This window comes from Natator depressus, chromosome 19, assembly GCF_965152275.1.
Source record: "Natator depressus isolate rNatDep1 chromosome 19, rNatDep2.hap1, whole genome shotgun sequence".
Classification (NCBI taxonomy): Eukaryota; Metazoa; Chordata; order Testudines; family Cheloniidae; genus Natator; species Natator depressus.
Window position 1 is genome coordinate 11,655,079 of NC_134252.1, and position 18,092 is coordinate 11,673,170.

At 54.8% G+C, this 18,092-nt stretch overlaps 1 protein-coding gene across 1 annotated transcript in view; it reads right to left on the reverse strand.

The window, feature by feature from the left end:
- The window catches only part of ASAP3 (ArfGAP with SH3 domain, ankyrin repeat and PH domain 3), a 67,307-nt gene that overhangs the window by 32,113 nt on the left and 17,102 nt on the right, over window positions 1–18,092 (reverse strand). Inside the window, exons 3-6 of the mRNA XM_074934622.1 lie at window positions 13,096–13,241; window positions 6,145–6,219; window positions 2,944–2,993; window positions 2,293–2,419 (exon numbers count right to left, since the gene is read on the reverse strand). Of these exons, the coding sequence (XP_074790723.1) occupies window positions 2,293–2,419; window positions 2,944–2,993; window positions 6,145–6,219; window positions 13,096–13,241 (398 nt within the window). The remainder of the gene's footprint in view (window positions 1–2,292; window positions 2,420–2,943; window positions 2,994–6,144; window positions 6,220–13,095; window positions 13,242–18,092) is intronic.

Genomic DNA, 18,092 nt, shown 5'->3' on the forward strand with positions numbered 1-18,092 from the left:
ATGGCTCTTTCACTTTCCCCTCAGCCCCATCAGCAGCTCGCAAGATCCTCCCCTCCACTCTCCAGCCCTGCCAGGATCTGGCCACGTGGGCGGCCCACTCCGCAGCCACAGCCTGACACTCAGTTCTGGCTATGGCAGCTGAAGCTCGTTGGGGACCCGCTCCAGGTGCAAACACTAACCATGGACCATTCCCCAAGGTGCACTTTTCTTCAGACCTGTCCTCTGTGAGGATGTTGTCTCGTGGATAGGGACGGGGATGTTGTCTCGTGGATAGGGACTCCTGTGTGCTGTTCCCAGATCTAGGAGGGGTGTGGCTCTAGTGGTTGGAGCAGGGATTAGGAAGTCAGGACTCCTGGGTTCCTTTCTTGTTTCCAGGAGGGCAATACTGACTAGTAGTTAAAGCAGGGGAGTAGGCAGCAGGAATCCTGGGTTCCACCGCTTACCGGCTGCGTAACCTGGTTTGCTCAGCTGTTAGACTGGGATAATCATGATCGCCAAGCTGGCAGGGCTGGTTTGAGGCTTGACTCACTAACATTTGCTTCCAACGCCGACGAAAGGCAATGCAGACATGCAAAGTGTTATTGCACAAGGCTGAAATCCTCCCCTCTTGGTAAATCACTCCTGGGATTTCCCCTGGCTCTTCCACCCCCGCTGGAGCAGGAATCTCTCGCTCTCACCTGATTTCTGGCTTTTCCTCACAGACTGGCCAGGACATGCAAAACGACAGATCCACACATGCCCCCCCAAAATAGCACACAATTGCATTTGTGCGGGCTTCACAAGCGTGAGCACAAACTTGGCCCCGGGCCGTGCAAGCAGCTCCTAAGATGCCGAGCTCGTCGTTAGCAGCACTAACTCCAGCTTTGCAGATACCGTGCGCAGTCGTAGGAACAGCTGGGACACAGCCGGGTGGCTATTGGTGCACGGGACATCTTCCCAGAGAGAAGCGCAAAGATCCCCAGTCAAACACCCGGCCCAGAGTTCTGGGGAGGGTCTGGCCCCAATGAGAGATTTTTTTTCTTTCTTGCAAACAGTCCCTGCTGTGGGACAAAGCGAACGGGAAGCAACTCAGCTTGCCATGGGCTTTGCAAGGGAAAGACAATGGTAGCGACTCAAGCAGAGGTGGCCCTCCGCACCCAGAGCGAGATGGGGCTGGCACTAGCCCTCGAGACACACGCCAGATCTAAAGGTGTTAAAGAGAGTCAGGTCATGGCAGATTCCTAGCACTGGCTGGAGACCACTGGGGGTGGGGGGGGCACCCCAAGCAGCAGGAGACAGTTTTGAGTGTCAGAGAGATTGGGATATTGCCCACAGCTGGGCTGTACTCACCTTGCACTGTGAAGGGCAGGTCAGGGCCCAGGGGACTGGGCTCAAGGGGCTCCATACTCAGACAGGAAGCCGTGAGGCTCCCTAACCCGTGGCCAGGGTGGGGCGCTCCAGCACTTAGGCCAAGGGGGTGGAGGTGGGGGAGAAGGAGCCCCCAGCAGCAGGGATGATGGTTGGGAGGAGGGAAGAGATGGGAACCTGCCCATTCACGCCCTTGGCCTGTTTTCCTAGCGCTCCCTGCTACCAGGTCCCCATGGCTGGGAACCAGGGGAGGGACACGAATTTTAGCCAGTGGCCTGGATACAGGCAAGGCAGGGCGGGCACAAGGCCTAGCGAGGCTGGCAGACAGGAGGCAGGTTGAGAGGTGCGGGCTAGCAGCGCACAGAGGGGTGGAGCGGCTGTTGCAGAGGAATGCAGACAAGGAGCGTATCCCAGTTCTAAGAGAGACATGGGCCTAAGCCCTCCTTGCCCCACACACCCCGACATGCAGGAGTTGATCCCTTGGCATATTTCTCCAGCACCCATCCCTGAAGTATCCAAGCAATGATGGCTGCTGGGTAGGGTAACCGACGGCCGATTTACTCCTTTGTCCGCTTTGATTTTTTTCTACAGATCACTGGGTTCTTCCACCAGAAAGTGCCCTGGCTAGAGCTAAGGAAGGATGGCCCAGTGGTTAAGGCACTGGACTGGGATTAGGAGGGCTGGGCTCAATTCCTGGCCCTGCCACAGACTCCCTGAGTGAGACTGCGGGCAAGTCTCTGCGCACCTCAACTCCCCATCCTAACTGATCCTTCCCTTCCTGACAAGGCAGTGACGTACTGTGCGTGAAGAGATCAGATACCATGGGGACCACAGGAGTGTAGAGAGCCTCAGAACCCCCAGCTTCACCAGATAAAAGCACCCACGGCTGCTTCAGGCCCTATTGCCCTCCCCAGCTCCATTCTCCAGCACGGAAAGGCCCATCACCTCGCACATCTGAAGCTGGAACATCCGGCGCTCCTTCTGTGTCTCCTCGGCGATTTCCGCTGGCGACGGCTCTGCCTGGATGACGCCCGCTATCCGGGCTCGCTCCTTCTCCTTTTCGATCTTTGCTCTGCGGAGACAGGACAGCCAGAGGCAAGAGTCAAGACCGATCCAACCTCCTGTGCTCTTGGATTACTCCCAAGTTCTTGTTGGCAAGACCCAATTGGGAGAGGCACCCACTGGGAGAGGCAAAACTCTGAGCTTCCCCCTCAGCCAACTCTCCTGCACTGGTCCATACAGCCCCATCATAGAACCACGGGGTTAGAAGGGACAGCAAGGGTCATCTAGTCTAACCCCCGCCAAGATGCAGGATCATTCTCTACAGCGCCTCCTGCTAGGAGGGGCTGGAGGAGCCAGGAGATTCCCCCAAGCCTGCTCTCCTGCCCCAATCTCCTTTTAGTGCTCAACACCCAGATGGCATTAACCAGCGACTTACGCTGGAGCCTGGCCAGTCGGGAGCCTGCAATTTACAGCCGGTGACCTCGTTTGCTGCCAGGATCCGGCCACCTCCCAAGCTGCAGCCCCCACACAAAACCCCTTTGTTTAGAGGAGGAGGATCAGCCTGTTCCTGCCAGAGGCAACACGACTACTTACACTTTGGTCTCATAATCCTTCCAGGCCTTCTCAATCTGCTTCTTGTAATCCTGCGACACAGAGGGAGCAGCAATTAGCCAGGGCAGCGCCGCAGGAAAGTCAGGGACCAATCCTACTTGGCAAGGAAAAGGGCAGGCGGGCACAGAGCAGGCCTATCTCCCCCTCCTCCCAATGCAGAGCAGGGCTGGACAGCACTGCGCATCCTTTGCTATTCTTGCGTTAGGCTCTATACACAGTGTGACGTTGCACTCCAGATGCTTTATAAAAATATGTTTATAAGCGTGACTATGATATAACTGGAATATGCTTTATGCAAAAGGTCTGTTGTAAGGTATCATTACAAAGCTTATAATCTACTGAGTGTGGTCATCCTATTTGTATGAATGTATCATTCTTGTACCTGAAACTAGGAATATGTAGCATAACTCTGAGGTCCTACTGTAATTATGCAAAGTGTGGGCCATTAATGTTAGTTTAGAATCTTGATGGCTCCCATTGATTAGAGCAATTGATTCAAAATGGTTTATTTATCTGCAGGCCTTCCTGTGTACCTGCGGGCCAGCCCTGGAAGAATGGAGGGGGTATCACAGGACATGTGACCATGTCACAGGATACTGGAATCCATCTTAAACCTGATGCTTTTCCATTTAGAAGGAGGGGTGGAAACCCAGAGACACAAAAGATTCCCGCCTTGTGCCAAAGATATAAAAGGGGGTGGAGCAGGACAAAAGTGGCTTCCAGTCATGAGAAAGCCCCTGCTTTTCACCTAAGATGCCTGCTGGAACTAACAAGAACTGTACCAAGGGAAAGGATTGGGCCCAGACTAGGAAGGAGTCTAGTCTGTGAAATAAACTTATTGGAACAGCTCTGAGGATGAGATTTACCTGTAATCGGTTTCTTAATGTATTAGGCTTAAACTTGCATGTTTTGTTTTATTTTACATGGTAACTTACTTTGTTCCGTCTGTTATTACTTGAAACCATTTAAATCCTACTTTTATACTTAATAAAATATCACTTTTGTTTATTAATAAATCCAGAGTAAGTGACTAATACCTGGGGGCACAAACAGCTGTGCATCTCTCTCTATCAGTGTTATAGAGGGCAGACAATTTATGAGTTTACCCTGTATACACTCTATACAGAGCGAAACGGATTTATTTGGGGTTTGGACCCCATCGGGAGCTGGGTGTCTGGGTGCTGGAGATAGGTGACCTGCTGAGCAGTTTTTGGTTAAACTCTGAAGCTTTGGGGCGTGTGGACCAGACCTGGGTGTGTGTTGCAGCAGGCTAGAGTATCTGGCTCAACAAGGCAGGGTTCTGGAGTGCCAAGCTGGCAGGGAAAACGGGTTCAGAGGTAAATTCAGCATGTCAGGTGACAGTCCCAAGGGGGTCTCTGAGACTACTGAGAGACCTTTCACATAAAGCATATTCCAGTTACATCATATTCACACTTAAACACATATTTTTATAAAGCATATGGAGTGCAACATCACACACAGCCCCATCCATTCACCTCCGTCCCGGCCTGCTGTCCCCACCACCACTGTGGTCCTGGGCTCCCCACACACTTCTGACTCTAGCAGAGCACAGATGTGGAAGCATGACCCAGCAGCACTGCAGCCCTGAGGCCACTCCACTCCCACCGGAGTCAGGTCAGGGGGGACAGAGCTAGGGACAGCCCCCCCGCTCAACACCCCCACCGATCAGGTGGCAGAAGAGACTGCCTAGTATTCTTAGTCCCCTTCCCCAAGGGATGGGGAGTAAGAAGATTGTTGGGTCCTCAGCCCCACCCCACCACCAGGTCCAGACCGGGTCACCCCGAAGCGGCACATCTGCTTCCCGGTGCCACGTCACAAGCCCTGCCATGTGAAGGGAGACGCTTTAATCAGATCACAAGGCAGAGGCAGAACCTGCAGAAAGACCCATGTGAGTCTCAGCTCTTAGGGCCAGTTCTAGCCAGCAGCGGAAGGCAAAGGCAGGGATAGATGGGAGAACGTGATGGGTCGGGGGAGAAGTGGTTTGTTGAGGGACAACCAGCTTTTCACACTACAGGAGACCCAAGAGCCAGAGTCCCCAGTCCAGACGGACCCATTTGGCCAGCTCTCTCAGGGCGCAGCTCGGGAGGCGACAAGGAGATGGGACCAGAGAGCCAGGGATGGGGGAGGGAGTTGCGGTTACCATTTTGCCAGCCTTATTTCTTCCCCTAGGCCCCTCCCTGAACCCCCTAACCCTGCACCCCCAAGGACAAGGCTGTGCACACCCAGGCCACTCCGCTTGAGCCAGGTGTGCAAGACACTAGACATGTTGGCGGCACCCAGATCTGCCCGACCCCGGGGGACATTCACAACTTGCCCGAGGGCTGCAGCTGCTTCAGCCACAGCTCTGACCTGCCCTCCAGAGAACGCCGGTGCAGGCCTGGCCTCCAGGATCCCCTCATGACAGGCACAGGGTGACAGGTTCCCAGGGCACAGGAAGACACATCTCATGTTCCCCAGGTATTAGCAGACTGGGGCCTGCTAGGAGCTGGAACTGGAGAGAGTAACAGCCCCTCACAGGCTTTAGCCCCGTAACACCTGCCAGCCGGGGAGAGGCCCTTACAGGAGAAGAGACAAACTCTGCTGCTGGCCGAGTCTGGCCCAAAGCAGAGTTAAGAGGTTGCTTTGGGTAGGGGGAAGGCAGGGCGCTCCAGTGTGGGGGGCTGCTCTGAGCAGTCCATAAAAGCCTTTGGCAATGAATAAGCAACAATAGCCAAGGCATCTCCCAACCTCAGATCCTGGGATGCTCGACACCCCCAGGGAGCAACTCTGAACTGTCCATGTCTCCACCCCAGCAAATGTCTACACAGTGTGTTGTAATGGGAACAGGGAGCTAAGGAAGGTCAGGGCTTTCCCTTCCTGACTCCCGAGATCCTCAGGAGGGGAGCCCGTCTCCCACGGGTCTCAGGAGGCTGCCCGAACGCAGTGGGTATGAGCATGAGCCATTGCACAGCCTCACAGAGGTGCTGCAATCAATCAAGGAGGAAACACAGGGGAGCAATCTACCATAGGTGGAAGGACCCACTCCTGGCAAGGGGTTGGACACACAAGAGCCAACCCCAGACAAGGACACAGCAACATTAAATGGCAGCCTTCCTTCCTGGGCTCCCCCCTGCCATCTTGCACCTCCCACATCAAGTGCCCACCACCTGAGTGGGATCTTACCAGCCGGCCATCTTTCAGCTGCCCCTTCAGCAGGCTCTCCATGGGGAAGGAGACGATGTTGTTCAGATTCTGCACCTGGAAAATCCAGCAAAACAAGGACTGGTTACAAAGCGGCTGGTGCAGGCCCCTCAGCCCCTAACGGCACCGGCTGCCCAGCCACTGCACCCACAGGACAATTGGTTTACCAGCTGTACCTTATTTAGCCATTAGGTGCCCCCAGGTGCTGGAGTGTGTTCCAGGCAGGGTGCGACCCCTGGTAAACAAGGGAGACAAAACTGGTACTCAAGCTAGGTAGGGGCCTGTTGGTGTGTGCAACTGACTACAGAGGAACCGCCCCTGCTGATGGGTCCTGGAGTGCAAATGTCCCTTGGCGAATCTGGAGCTGGAGACTAGTGGACCCACTGCAGGATGCTCCCTTCATCTCAATCTGGGGAATGACATCCTCTTGTTGAGACAGTATGTGGGCTGTATTTAAAAAGCATAGCCACGAGGCTTTGGCTGCATGACTTTCCTGTGGCAGGTTGTTCCATAGGCCATCTTAACACTGCAACTAATAATAGAAAATATCGCTCTGGGCTGTTCATTCTTTGTATCATAGCAGTGACTGAAGGCCACAATGAGAGATTAGAGCAATGCCAAACACATATATTGAAAAGAAGGTCTCCGCCCTGAAGAGCTTACCAGCCAGGTCTAACAGGAGAGACAGAGGAGTACGGCAGCCAGACAAGGAAGTAACACCGGCTACCAGCAAGAGGATTACCATCAGATTACCTCACAGCACACCAGCGGCCTGACCTTAGACCAGTGTTTTGGAGGCATCACCGCAGCGGTGGGTTTAAAGGAAATCTTTGTATTACAATCGGGGCCTCTCGGCATTATGAAGATCAGGGCATTGTTATGCTGGGTACTGCACAGACACTTAGTGAGAAACAGACAGTCCCTTCCCAAATTTCTCACAATCTAAACAGTCAGACAAAAGAGCAGGTGGGGAAACTGAGGCACAGAGCAACAAAGGGGCTTGCCCAAGAGCACACAGCAGGTCAGTGGCAGAGCCAGGCCTCCCAAATCTGAAACCAGTACCATCCCTACCAGACCAGAGCGTAACAGCCCTCTTCTCCTCCTTCCAGGACTGGACACAGGCAGGGTACACTGCACCCTGCAGCTTCGGGATCAAAGAGGTCAGGCAAGTCCCATCCCTGCTAAGTATTAAGAGCCAGGGAGCCAGGCAGGCTCTGGCCACCTGGGAGAGCTGGCATGGATTTAACCGTTAAGATGAGGGGGAAGGGCCCACTTTGTGCCAGATGTAGCTGGTTAGCTGGGGATGGCTGCAAGATGTCTGATGTGGGGCTGTTACCACAAACCACATGAGTGGGAGGTTAGTCCAAGCACCCCTCCCACCCCCATGCCACCCCGAAGGCAACGATCAAAGCAGTTCTCCAGCGGAGGAGAGTGGCACAAAATTAAATGCTGCAGCAGAGAGCGCGAGAAGCTGCCAGCACTGCTACACAAGCCTCTTCCCAGCATCGGAAGGAACCGGGAACGTCCCTCTGAGCAGGCTTCCAATGGGACACCAGCTCCCTGCAGCCAGAAGAGTTTCGGAGGACAGGAGGGGAAATAGGGGCAGTTTCAAACCATCACTGGGGTTCCTGTGTATCCTTCACTGGCATCTCTCTCGTGACTGGGGGGACATCCATGTTGGAACGTGAAACCACAGCTCTGATCCCACATGGGGTGTTTTCCAGGGGTGCGGGTGGGGAAACGGGAGGGTTAGGACAGCAACCTCCAGAAGCTCAGAGATGGGGGGCAGGCGCAAAAGGCCATCAACCATTCCGCACTTGATGTTGCATTTTGACTGCAAGCCAGGAGGCTCAGCTGCAGAGGGAGGATGGCCTAGTGGTTAGAGCCCTGGACTCAGGAGATCTGGGATGAATTCCTTGGTCCCCAGACTGTGTGTGATCTTGGCCAAGCCATTGGAATGCCCTGTGCCTCAGTTCCCCATCTGTAAAACAGGGATCGCAATCCTGCCCTACTTCCTCGGGGGAAGATAAACTCTTGAGTGTTTATGAGATGCTCACACAACCGGGATTTTAAGCTCTTTGGGACCAGAACCGTCTGTTTGTACAGCACCTAGCACAATGGGGCCTGATCCACGACTGAGGAGGTTCTTACCCACAGCCCTAATGCCAATGCCTGTGCCTTTTGCACCCTCACCGAAGAGTCACACGTGATGCCGGCCTATTGGGATAGCACCACTGATTTCCCCCTGCCTCTCAGATAGCCACCACTGATCTCCCCCCCTTTGACATTTAGCACTTTACAAGTGCTAATTAACCCTCACAACCCCCGGGGAGACAGACAAATGTTGCACCCAATGAAGTGAGCTGTAGCTCAGGAAAGCTTATGCTCAAATAAATTTGCTAGTCTCTAAGGTGCCACAAGTCCTCCTTTTCTTTTTGCGGATACAGACTAACATGGCTAGTACTCTGAAACCAGACAAATGTTTGTTTGCTGGGGGGGGATGGGGGGAACTGAGGCACAGAAAGCCAACACGACTTGAGAATGTTTGTAGAGAGCCAGCAGCGGGGCCGGGAAACGGTCCCTCGAGTAGCCATCCCACACTGTAAATATGACGTCAGTCACTCTCCCTCCCGGAGATGGGAATGGAACCCGGGTATCCTGACACCCAGCTCCTGCCTACTCTAACCACTAAACTACCACGCCTCATTATGCAGTGATATTCGGGGCGGGGAAGCGTGGGGGAGAGGGGAACTATTGGCCAAGGTTTGGATGGGGGGGGAGAGGGAAAGCAGAAACACTGGCAGAAAAAGAAAGTTAAAGCAAACCCAGAGGCCTTGGCTCACTGAGTCCGTGGAATCTGTGTCGCTTTCCAAGGCAAAGCGGGGAAGAGGAAATACTACAGGGAGACCAGGGGTGGAGGTGGCATAAACACTGCCAGGAATCTAGAAAGGAGCGGGATACATTGCATTGAGAAAACACGATTTACTGCTGAAAGTTACAAGCCTGCACACGCCCAGCCAGGCCAAGGAATGCAGCCGGGGACCAGAGCCGCGACCCACCCACAGAGCGCAGCCTGAAAGCATTGGGCTCCGGGGGGCTGACTGCAGCACGCAGAGGCAGGGGGCAACTCTGAACACACCTGCTGGGATGGCTGCAGGTTGCCACGCCACTCACCCAGGCTCAGGCCTGGATTGGAGCCCAGGAATAGTCCAGCTTTCCTGGAAGGTCCCCATGACCCTATTTCAGCACTTTTCTCTTTAATCTGCTCCACTGGCTCAACTCACCCCTCCCCGAACACTTGACTCTGGCCTGGAATGGGGGGCTGAGAGTCAAGAGCGAGGGGTGTGGCCAGAGCTGTGTGGGTCGGGGTGAGGAGGGAAGCCCAGGGGCTAGAATAGCAGGGGGGCTGCGGGTCGGGAGTGAGGGGCATGGCCAGAGCTGTGTGGGTCGGGGGAAGCCCAGGTCTCAGGGTCAGGATTGAGGGCCACTGGCAGGGCTGCGTTGCAAAGAGCGGGGGGGGGGGGGGGGGGCGTCTATGGCCCCATCCACCCACTATGGGGCTCTAAAGCTGTCATCCCAATTTCATAACCTGGCTTTCACCAAGCAACCAGCTTCCCAGGGGCCAGTCCGGCTCCGTGGCTGTCAGAGGAGTTTTGCGACAGGCTCCAGCAGAAGCAGGATCTCGCCCGAGCCTCCACGCACCCGCTACACTCTCCCCTCCCATGAATGAACGGATGAACTTTTAAAGAGCATCCCCTCCCCCACAGGCAGAAACACCTGGCACTTGCCCAATGCCGGCCCCAGCTGTTGGGGGAGGGGGCCGTGATCAGCCCTGCTTTGTGCTTCCCCACAGGGGAGGTCTCTGGGGTGGGGTGGGGAGTGAAGTGACTGGGCACAATGGGATTAGAACCATTTTAAATCATTAGACCGGGACTCCTGGCATCAGGGCACTGACACCTGCCCAGTCAGTCTACCCCAGGGGACCCATGTGCCAAGAAGGCCTGGACCACCTCAGTGCACTGGCTCAAGCCAGCCGGAGCGAGCAATGCCCTCCTGGCACCGGCTGACAGCACAGGGTACCACGGAGGGGTCATGCCTTCCTGTCGAGTGTTATGCAGTAGGGGGCCAGGGAGGGGCCTACCCGTCCTGCAGGGGCTAGAGGCAACGTTCTCCACTTCTAAGCATTTATACCACACCCGGCGCAGAGGAGGAACAGGGTCAGCAGCAGGACACAACCACGGGGCCACAACAGGGGAAAGTAGCTGGGGAAGGCCCAGGGAAGCCTGGTGAGCGACTGAGTTTGGATTGCCCAGGGAGCGACAGGAGCAAGCAGCATCCTCCCCTCTTGAAGGGAATCCAGGTGCCAGCACGTAACCTTCATACCCTGCTATCTGGGTGCTCGCTTGTCTCTCTCTCTCTCACACACACACTTCTCTGGCCTGCAGGGATTCACCTGCCTGGAAAAGCACTCGGAGCGGGGAAGGGAGCAATTAAGAAGGTCCCACTGAGCATCTATTTCACACAGCTGAAGGGTGTGCATGCACAGGAACAGCGAGGAGTGCAGGTCATGCAAGTGCGTGTGTATAAGTGGAGAGACTCGCTCTACAGCAGAGCCCCCGCCCCGGCCCGTTAACCAGAGCAACCAGTTCTACGCCTTTCCCAGGACAGCTCCTCCAAGAGCTCTGCTTAGTTAAGCTCTGCTGAGGACAAGGAGTGGGTGGAGAATTTCCAACCAAATGAAATGTTGACCCAAAACCGAGGAAAATTTCATGAAGCTTTCTTTTCCTCCCCCAATTCCCCCCCCTCCCCCCATTTTCTATCGGTGCTACTGAATGCATTTGCTTCAGGCTTCCCTTTAACAGATCTGGGGGAAACGCTGTCTGAGCTGTGATGCCAATGCAACCTCATTGACTTCCACCAGGGCGCCCGGGCAAGAGGCCAGGCTCTTCCCACTGACAGCATTTCTCACTGACCCAACTTCCTCGGGGTGTGGGCTTGTTAATCCAAAGCATCATGGGATCCGACCTCTTCTCAGCACAGATTCCACCATGCAGGGACTGAAAGGTCTTGAAGGAACCAGATTTCAGGTTAATTTGGCCTCAAGCAGTTTGGCATTAAGACCCCCACCCCCTACCTCTTTAATTAGGTTGATATTCTATCCGTTGTCCCCATTCCCTTGGGCTCCTTCCTTCTGACAGGCCTTGCTGTGTTTTGATTCCCTTCTTGGCAAACAGGATCGTAGATGCTTTTGATGTGAAACAGATATCGGCCTCCTCCCACCCCGAGTCCTTGTCCCAGCCAGGGTAGGAGATAAGCCTCTGATAGAGGATATTCAACAAATTCTACACTGCTCGATTTAGCAAGCAACGAGGCAACAGCATCAATGGTGTCCTTGATCTTTCCTGAACCCGGAATTGGCTGGGAGTGTTATGGAGATTTTCCTCCAGCTAGGCCACAAGAGGATGCATGCAAGACTGACAGGGAATTGGACCACAAAGGCTTTAAAGCTTATAAACGACAGTAACAGCCAAGAAAAGCACTTGGTTAATTACCTTTCCCTGGTTAAGCAGTACCGTGTTGGGCCCAACTTAAGCTAAAATCATTAGGAGATTTGCACTGCCAAACAATGCCCTATTGTCCCGAATGCTCGGAGACTGGAAAGGTCGTGTTGCAGGCTAGCCCGAGATCTGCTCCTGTACTGTCCGTGCGGCGTGTGCACCTGCCTTTTGCCCTGGGCATATAGACCTGCCTCCACATCATTGCATGAACTCAACATTCCTGCTGGTACCCCTGGACATGCAGCAGGATGAGCCAATGTGTACGCATCAAAGGTACACTCGCGCCCCAGGCAAGGACCCGTATCAACGGGATGCGCGCACAGAGACCCCAAAGGGAAGCGCATGCACGTCTGAGGTCTCCCTACCCCTGTATGTATGTGCATGTTCATGTTAAATGTCATATGCATGACCTGGCACAGGTGAATGCAGGACTCCCTGCAGCGAGATCCGTCGGTTCCAAGAGGAAGAAGGTTTTGCCACCAGCTGAGAAACAAGAGAGAGTTTCCCCTCAGGTTTAGTGATGTTGGAGCACATCCAGACTCTATGCGGGAGACACACAAAACTGGCCAATTTTTACAATGATTTTAGAGCAGCCTGGGGTCTGAGCCGAAGAGTGAGACCCAGAGATCTCTACACCCTAGAACTCAGGAACGTTCACGCCATCCCCTTACCCCCAACATTTACGCTTTACGGGATTAACCCAAAGCCCACTGAAGTCAATGGAAAGATTCTCAGCTTTCATTGGCCTTGGTGAAGCATTTAGATTCAGGGCCCCAGTTCAGGGTCAGACTCCGAGCTGGTGCAAATCAACAGAGCTACACTGACTTCAACAGAGCTACTCCAGTTTACGCCAGCAGAGGATCTGACTCAGCTTCTGGATTGGAACTGCCCCCAAGCCCTGTTGGGAATTGGGATCCGGTGTCCTGCTTGGGTCTCGTCTCTTGTTTCAGTACGATCTATGAGGGTCCCAAGCGGGACCAGGCCACTGTGCCCTGACATCACAGGTGGCAGAGAGCCACCCAGCATATCCCTCGGGTTATCGCATGGAGATGTTTCATCATGATTTGGCTACGGGGTGTGGCAGGATAGATCATGATGGAGGTGGGGAGACTTCAGAAGGACCACCGTCCTACACTGGGTCCCCAAAAGAAGAGCTGCCCCCAGACACAGGTCTAACAGCCTCCCCACAATCACTGTACGCTCTCTCTGGTATCACACCCCTCCCTCTGCTTCCTGGTCCCTTAGCCAGAAGTGCCCACGCAGATCACTCTGTTCACACTGTCCCCTCCCCAGTCACCAAGACGGGGGAGGGTGTGGGGGGTGTGGTATCAGTGAAACACAGGGGGTGCAGGAGTTGAGAGCAGCAGCTCCTTACCAGGTTCTTGAAGAGCGCGGTCACTTCTCTGGTGAAGACCGCCAGGTTCAGGAAGCCGGTGGAAAGCTCGTGATTGTTCTGAGACAGGTGGTTGTTGCCGAAGTTCTCCAGAGATTCACTGTACTGCTCCTCGTTCTCGACATGCGCTGCGGGGAAGAGACAACACCAGTGAAACCCAGGACAAAGGTCTACGGAGACTCCACGTGCTGGCAACGAGCAGCTGTGATGTTTCCCCCCAGACAGCAGTACTGTGCGGTTGTCTACAGCGCCTCCTGCTGGGAGAGGCTGTGAACAGCCAGATCCAGCCAATGCGCCTTTCTCTCTAGCACCCCCTGCTGAAGTAGATGCAAGTGTAATGCCGACAGACCCCGGTTGTCGGCGGGCGGGATCAAACCGGGGACCTCTGGAGCTTAGTGCATGAGCCTCTACCGCATGAGGTAAAAGCCAACTGGCTCTTAGCTAAGGCTGTAGAGCAGACTCATTTAGTCTCTCTCTCCAAGTGGTCTCGGTGCCAATAGACGGGACAGAGCACCACACCCAGGAGGTTTGTGGGTTACACAAGCACCCCTGCAGCTCGTGCTCATGCGCCATTCTCTACAGCACCTCCTACTGGGAAAGGTGGGAGGAGCTCGGGATTATGAGCTCCACTGTGAAGAATGAGTGAAAGTTCATGAGACATCCCAATGACCCAACCACACAGGTGTTGATGGGAAAAGATGCAAAAGCAAGACAGAAAAACTGAATTAGTCCAAACAAAAAGGCCTCCTGCTAGAACTCAACGCCTGTGTTCAGATCACACCTGGCAAATGACAAAACATGAGACCGGAAGTTAAATGAACCAAAATTGGTTTGTTGGTTATTAGGCCTAATTGATGGGGAGGGGCTAGTCCACCCACACTCCCTTTGAGGTCTTTAAAGAAAGACTTTGGGGAGAAAAACTGGCTACTGGAGCAAGCGTCACCATCATGGCCACCACCCCTCCATCTCCTGGGACCCTAGGCCTTCATCAGCCACCCCTCCATCTCCTGGGATCCCAGGCCTTCATCAGCCTAATCCTGAGAGGTGTACTGACTACAGCGAGCCAGAGAGACACACCCAGATGACATCGTCACCTCCAGCTGACTCCCAACCACCACCTGGGATGAGACTTTGTCAAACACACACCCAGTGTGTCCTTTTCCTAGCCCTCACCTTATTTCTTCTCTTTCTCCCCCCCTCCCCCCGCTGCCGCCCCACCTTTGGCCTTCTGTCCAGCCTGCCAAGACTGTAGATTTTACAACACTGCTGTGAGACTGTGCCCCAAAAGAGGTGACTAAAAGCAACCCCTTACCCCACCCCCCCGATACTGGTACAAGTTTGCCAGGTCTCAGAGTGGCTGATCAGACCGCGTGCTGGGTCTGTGCTAGGGTTGCCAACTTTCTAGTCGCACAAAACCAAACACCCCAGCCCCGCACCTTCCCCAAGGCCCTGCCCCGCAGCCCCGCCCCCACTCACTCCATCCCCCCTTCCTCTGTGGCTCGCTCTCCCCCCACCCTCACTCACTTTCACTGGGCTGGGGCAGGGGTTTGTGGTGCGGGAGAGTGTGAGGGCTCTAACTGGGGTGCAGGCTCCAGGGTGGGGCAGGGAGTTGGGGTGACGGCTCCGGCTGCGGGTGCAGGCTCTGGAGTGGGGTTGGGGTGCGGGAGGAGGCTCCAGGCTGCGGCCAAGGGATTCGGAGTGTGGGAGGGGGCTGCGGGTTGAGGCAGGAGGTTGAGGTGTGGGAGGGGGTGAGGGCTCTGGGCTGGAGGTGCCGGTTCTGGGGTGGGGGATGAGGGGTTTGGGATGCAGGGGCTCCAGGCTGAGGGTTGGGGCCACTGTTCCCTCTAAGCTGTGCGCGTGCACACAGATCCTAAATCCTGCGCACACAGCAAAACACCGCACACACAAAAAATGTGCACAGAAGCACAACAATTTGCACAGAAGAAATTTTTTGCACACACGGCCTGTCAAATATTAGAGGGAATATTGGCTGGGGCCGAGGGTTGAGGCAGGAGGTTGGGGTGTAGGAGGGGATGCAGCCTCTGAGGTGGGGCCAGGGATGTGGGGTTTGGGGTGCAGACTCTGAGGTGGGACCAGGGTTGCAGGTTTGGGGTGCAGGAGGGGGCTCCGGGTTTGTGGGGGGCTCAGGGCTTACCTCAGCCAGCAGCGTTGTGGGGCTAAGGCAGGCTGCCTCCCTGTCCTGGCACCACACTGCAGCTGCGTGTGCCCCAGAAGCGGCCACCATGTCCGGGTCCCAGGCGGGGGACCAGGAGGCTCCACATGCCGCTCTCACCTTCAGGCACAGCCCCCCCCAACCCCCGTTGGCCGGGAACCAGCCAGTGCGGAGCCAGTGCTCAGGGCAGGAGCAGTGCGCAGAACCCCATGGCCCCCCCGCCTAGGAACCAGACCTGCTGGCCGCTTCCAGGGCGCAGTGCGGTGCCAGGACAGGTAGGAACTAGCCTGCCTTAGCACCACAGCACAGCCTTCGGGACTTTCAATGGCCCAGTCGGCGGTGCTGACCGGAGCCACCGGGGTCCCTTTTCGACTGGGCGTTCCGGTCGAAAACCAGACACCTGATCACCCTCGTCTGTGCCTTTCCAGCAACTGAGGTTGCAAGTCAACCCCAGAGGCACAAGCTCCATCTTCTCTCTCTGCTGTTCTTTTGTGTGTGTGTGTGTGTGTGTGTGTGTGTCTGTGTCTGTGTCTGTGTCTGTCTGTCTTGTTTGGTCTTCTGGGAAACAGGTTCAGACATTAATGCGACCTCCCGCTCGTCAACTAATGTCTCCTCTTTTCCCCACAGGGACGGTTATGGCCACTGAAGAGACTGTCAAACAAGGGGATTTTCATTCAGAAAGCCTCTCTCCAGCGCAAGGGAGCAAGGGACGTTGTTCAAATGAAAGCCATAATGCCGTGCATTTTGACACTCTCTCCTTTAATGAAAGGAGGGTTACATGGGGGGTTTGCCGTGGGACGAAGCAGGCGAAGGTCTCTGTATACCCAGCCCCTGAACCTTGATTAACTCTGTTTTATGTTGAACATCTTTGATTCTTTGGGCCCAGTTATTCCATCTAAATTAATGCAAGAAGCCAAATTCCCATTTTCAGAAGGGACTGAGGTGCCTACGGGTGTGTCTACACAGCAACAACAACTAAAAAACCCCAAGGTGGCAGCACACATCAACTGTCCCGGGCTCTCGGCAGGGCTCGATGTTGCAGTGTCAGTCAGGGTCCTCTCCCATCACTGCGTTTCAGAGCCCAGACTCCAGCCCCGAACATCTACACGGCTATTTTTAGCCCCACAGCTCGCACCCAAGTCAGTTGCCCTGGGCTCTGAGACTTGCTGCTGTGCCATGTAGACATGCCCTAAGTGACTTAGGAGCCTAAGTCCTGGATTATTATAAATAATATTATAAATTATTATAAATAATGGCGGTTATTACTAGGACTACCCAAGCATGAGGTCCCATTGCGCTAGGCGCGGTACGAACAGAGTAGTAGACAGCCCTTGCCCTAAAGAGGCCAGACAGGCACGGGTGGGGGGCAGGGTAGAACACATCAGCAGAGTGAACCATGTGATGGGAGCAAATGGCACGTCAGTGCCACCAATGTTTTTTAAATGGGTCAGCTGCGTGGGAAGGGAAGGGAAGACGGAGGAGGGGCAGGGGAAAAGAGGAGGGTGAGAGAGGCAGGTGAGGTAAAGAGATGCGGGGGCCGGGGAGAGGTGCTGGAGCAAACCAGCCAGTCACAGGGCAGAGAAAGTCCAGTCAAGGCCATCACAAAGGGTCTGAGGTCACTGAGCAATGACATCAGAAGGGCCCTGCTCTGGCTACTTCGGCAGCTGCTCCCACTAGCTGGGGATTGAGGAGTGTGTCTGATAATCTTGCCTCCCTAGACTGCGCCTGAGTACCCCATATATCAAATTGGGGGTCACAGCACTTCCCTGTCTTCCCAGGTGTGGCGTGAGGATGGACACACTGGAGAAGATGCAAGTACCTCACAGGTGCACCAGGGATTGCAAGTACAGAAGAGATCTAGGTGGGTGGGTAGGTAGGTAATCAGAGAAGCAGGAAACTCCTGTGATACAGATAAGTACTAGAGCCCCAGGACAGCTGCACAGGCTTCCCTGCTGCCCGCCTCCACCCCAAAACTGTCCTGTTGATTACACTTAGGGGTTGTAATAATAGGTGTGGGGAAGGGGGGGGTTCAGTAGGATTTGCACCTATGTTGTACTCAAGGTTACACATTAAAGGACATTATTTTAAATTCAAAATAAATCCCCAGCTGTGATTTACAATCATTAACCTCTTTCCACCCTCACCCCACTCCCAGGAGGGATGTCACCACTGTCACTCCCCTGGGGAAAACTGAAGCAGGGAGGGAGGAGGGCGAAGGGCGATTTTGGTTACCCACCTGGAGGCACCTGGTTTTCAGAGGCAGGTGCTTACTCCTACTGAACATCAGGCCCTTTTATGACCTCTCCGGTTGGGCGTCCAAAGACACGAGCCATTTGTTTTAAAATCTCGATTTAAGTAACGTGCCCAGGGTCACCTAGAGATGAAGGGCTAGATTCACACAGAAACTTTGGCGTGGGGACACTGGATTCACAAAGGCTAGGTTTGGCAGCCGGGCTCCCAGTACAATGACCGGGGAGAGATGGTGTCTCAGAAGGGGATTGGTAGAAGCCAGCATGCTCGCTGGCTCCTCGCCAAAAATGGCCAGTGGGAGGGCCCAAGGTGAGAGGCATGTGCTAAGCCCCTCCCACTCTTAGAAACTGGTCCCTCCCTCCGCTTGGATTCTCTGCGGCAAGCTCTCTTGGGGTTTCAGCAAGAAGCCAAGGCTGGGAGAGGACCTCTCTTGTAGCCCAGTGGTTAGGGTACTCTACTGGGGAGACCCCTAGTTGAAGTCCTCCCCTCCACCCACTGGGAGGAGGGATTTGAAGTGGGATCTGGCACCTCTCAGGAGAATGTCATAACCATGGGA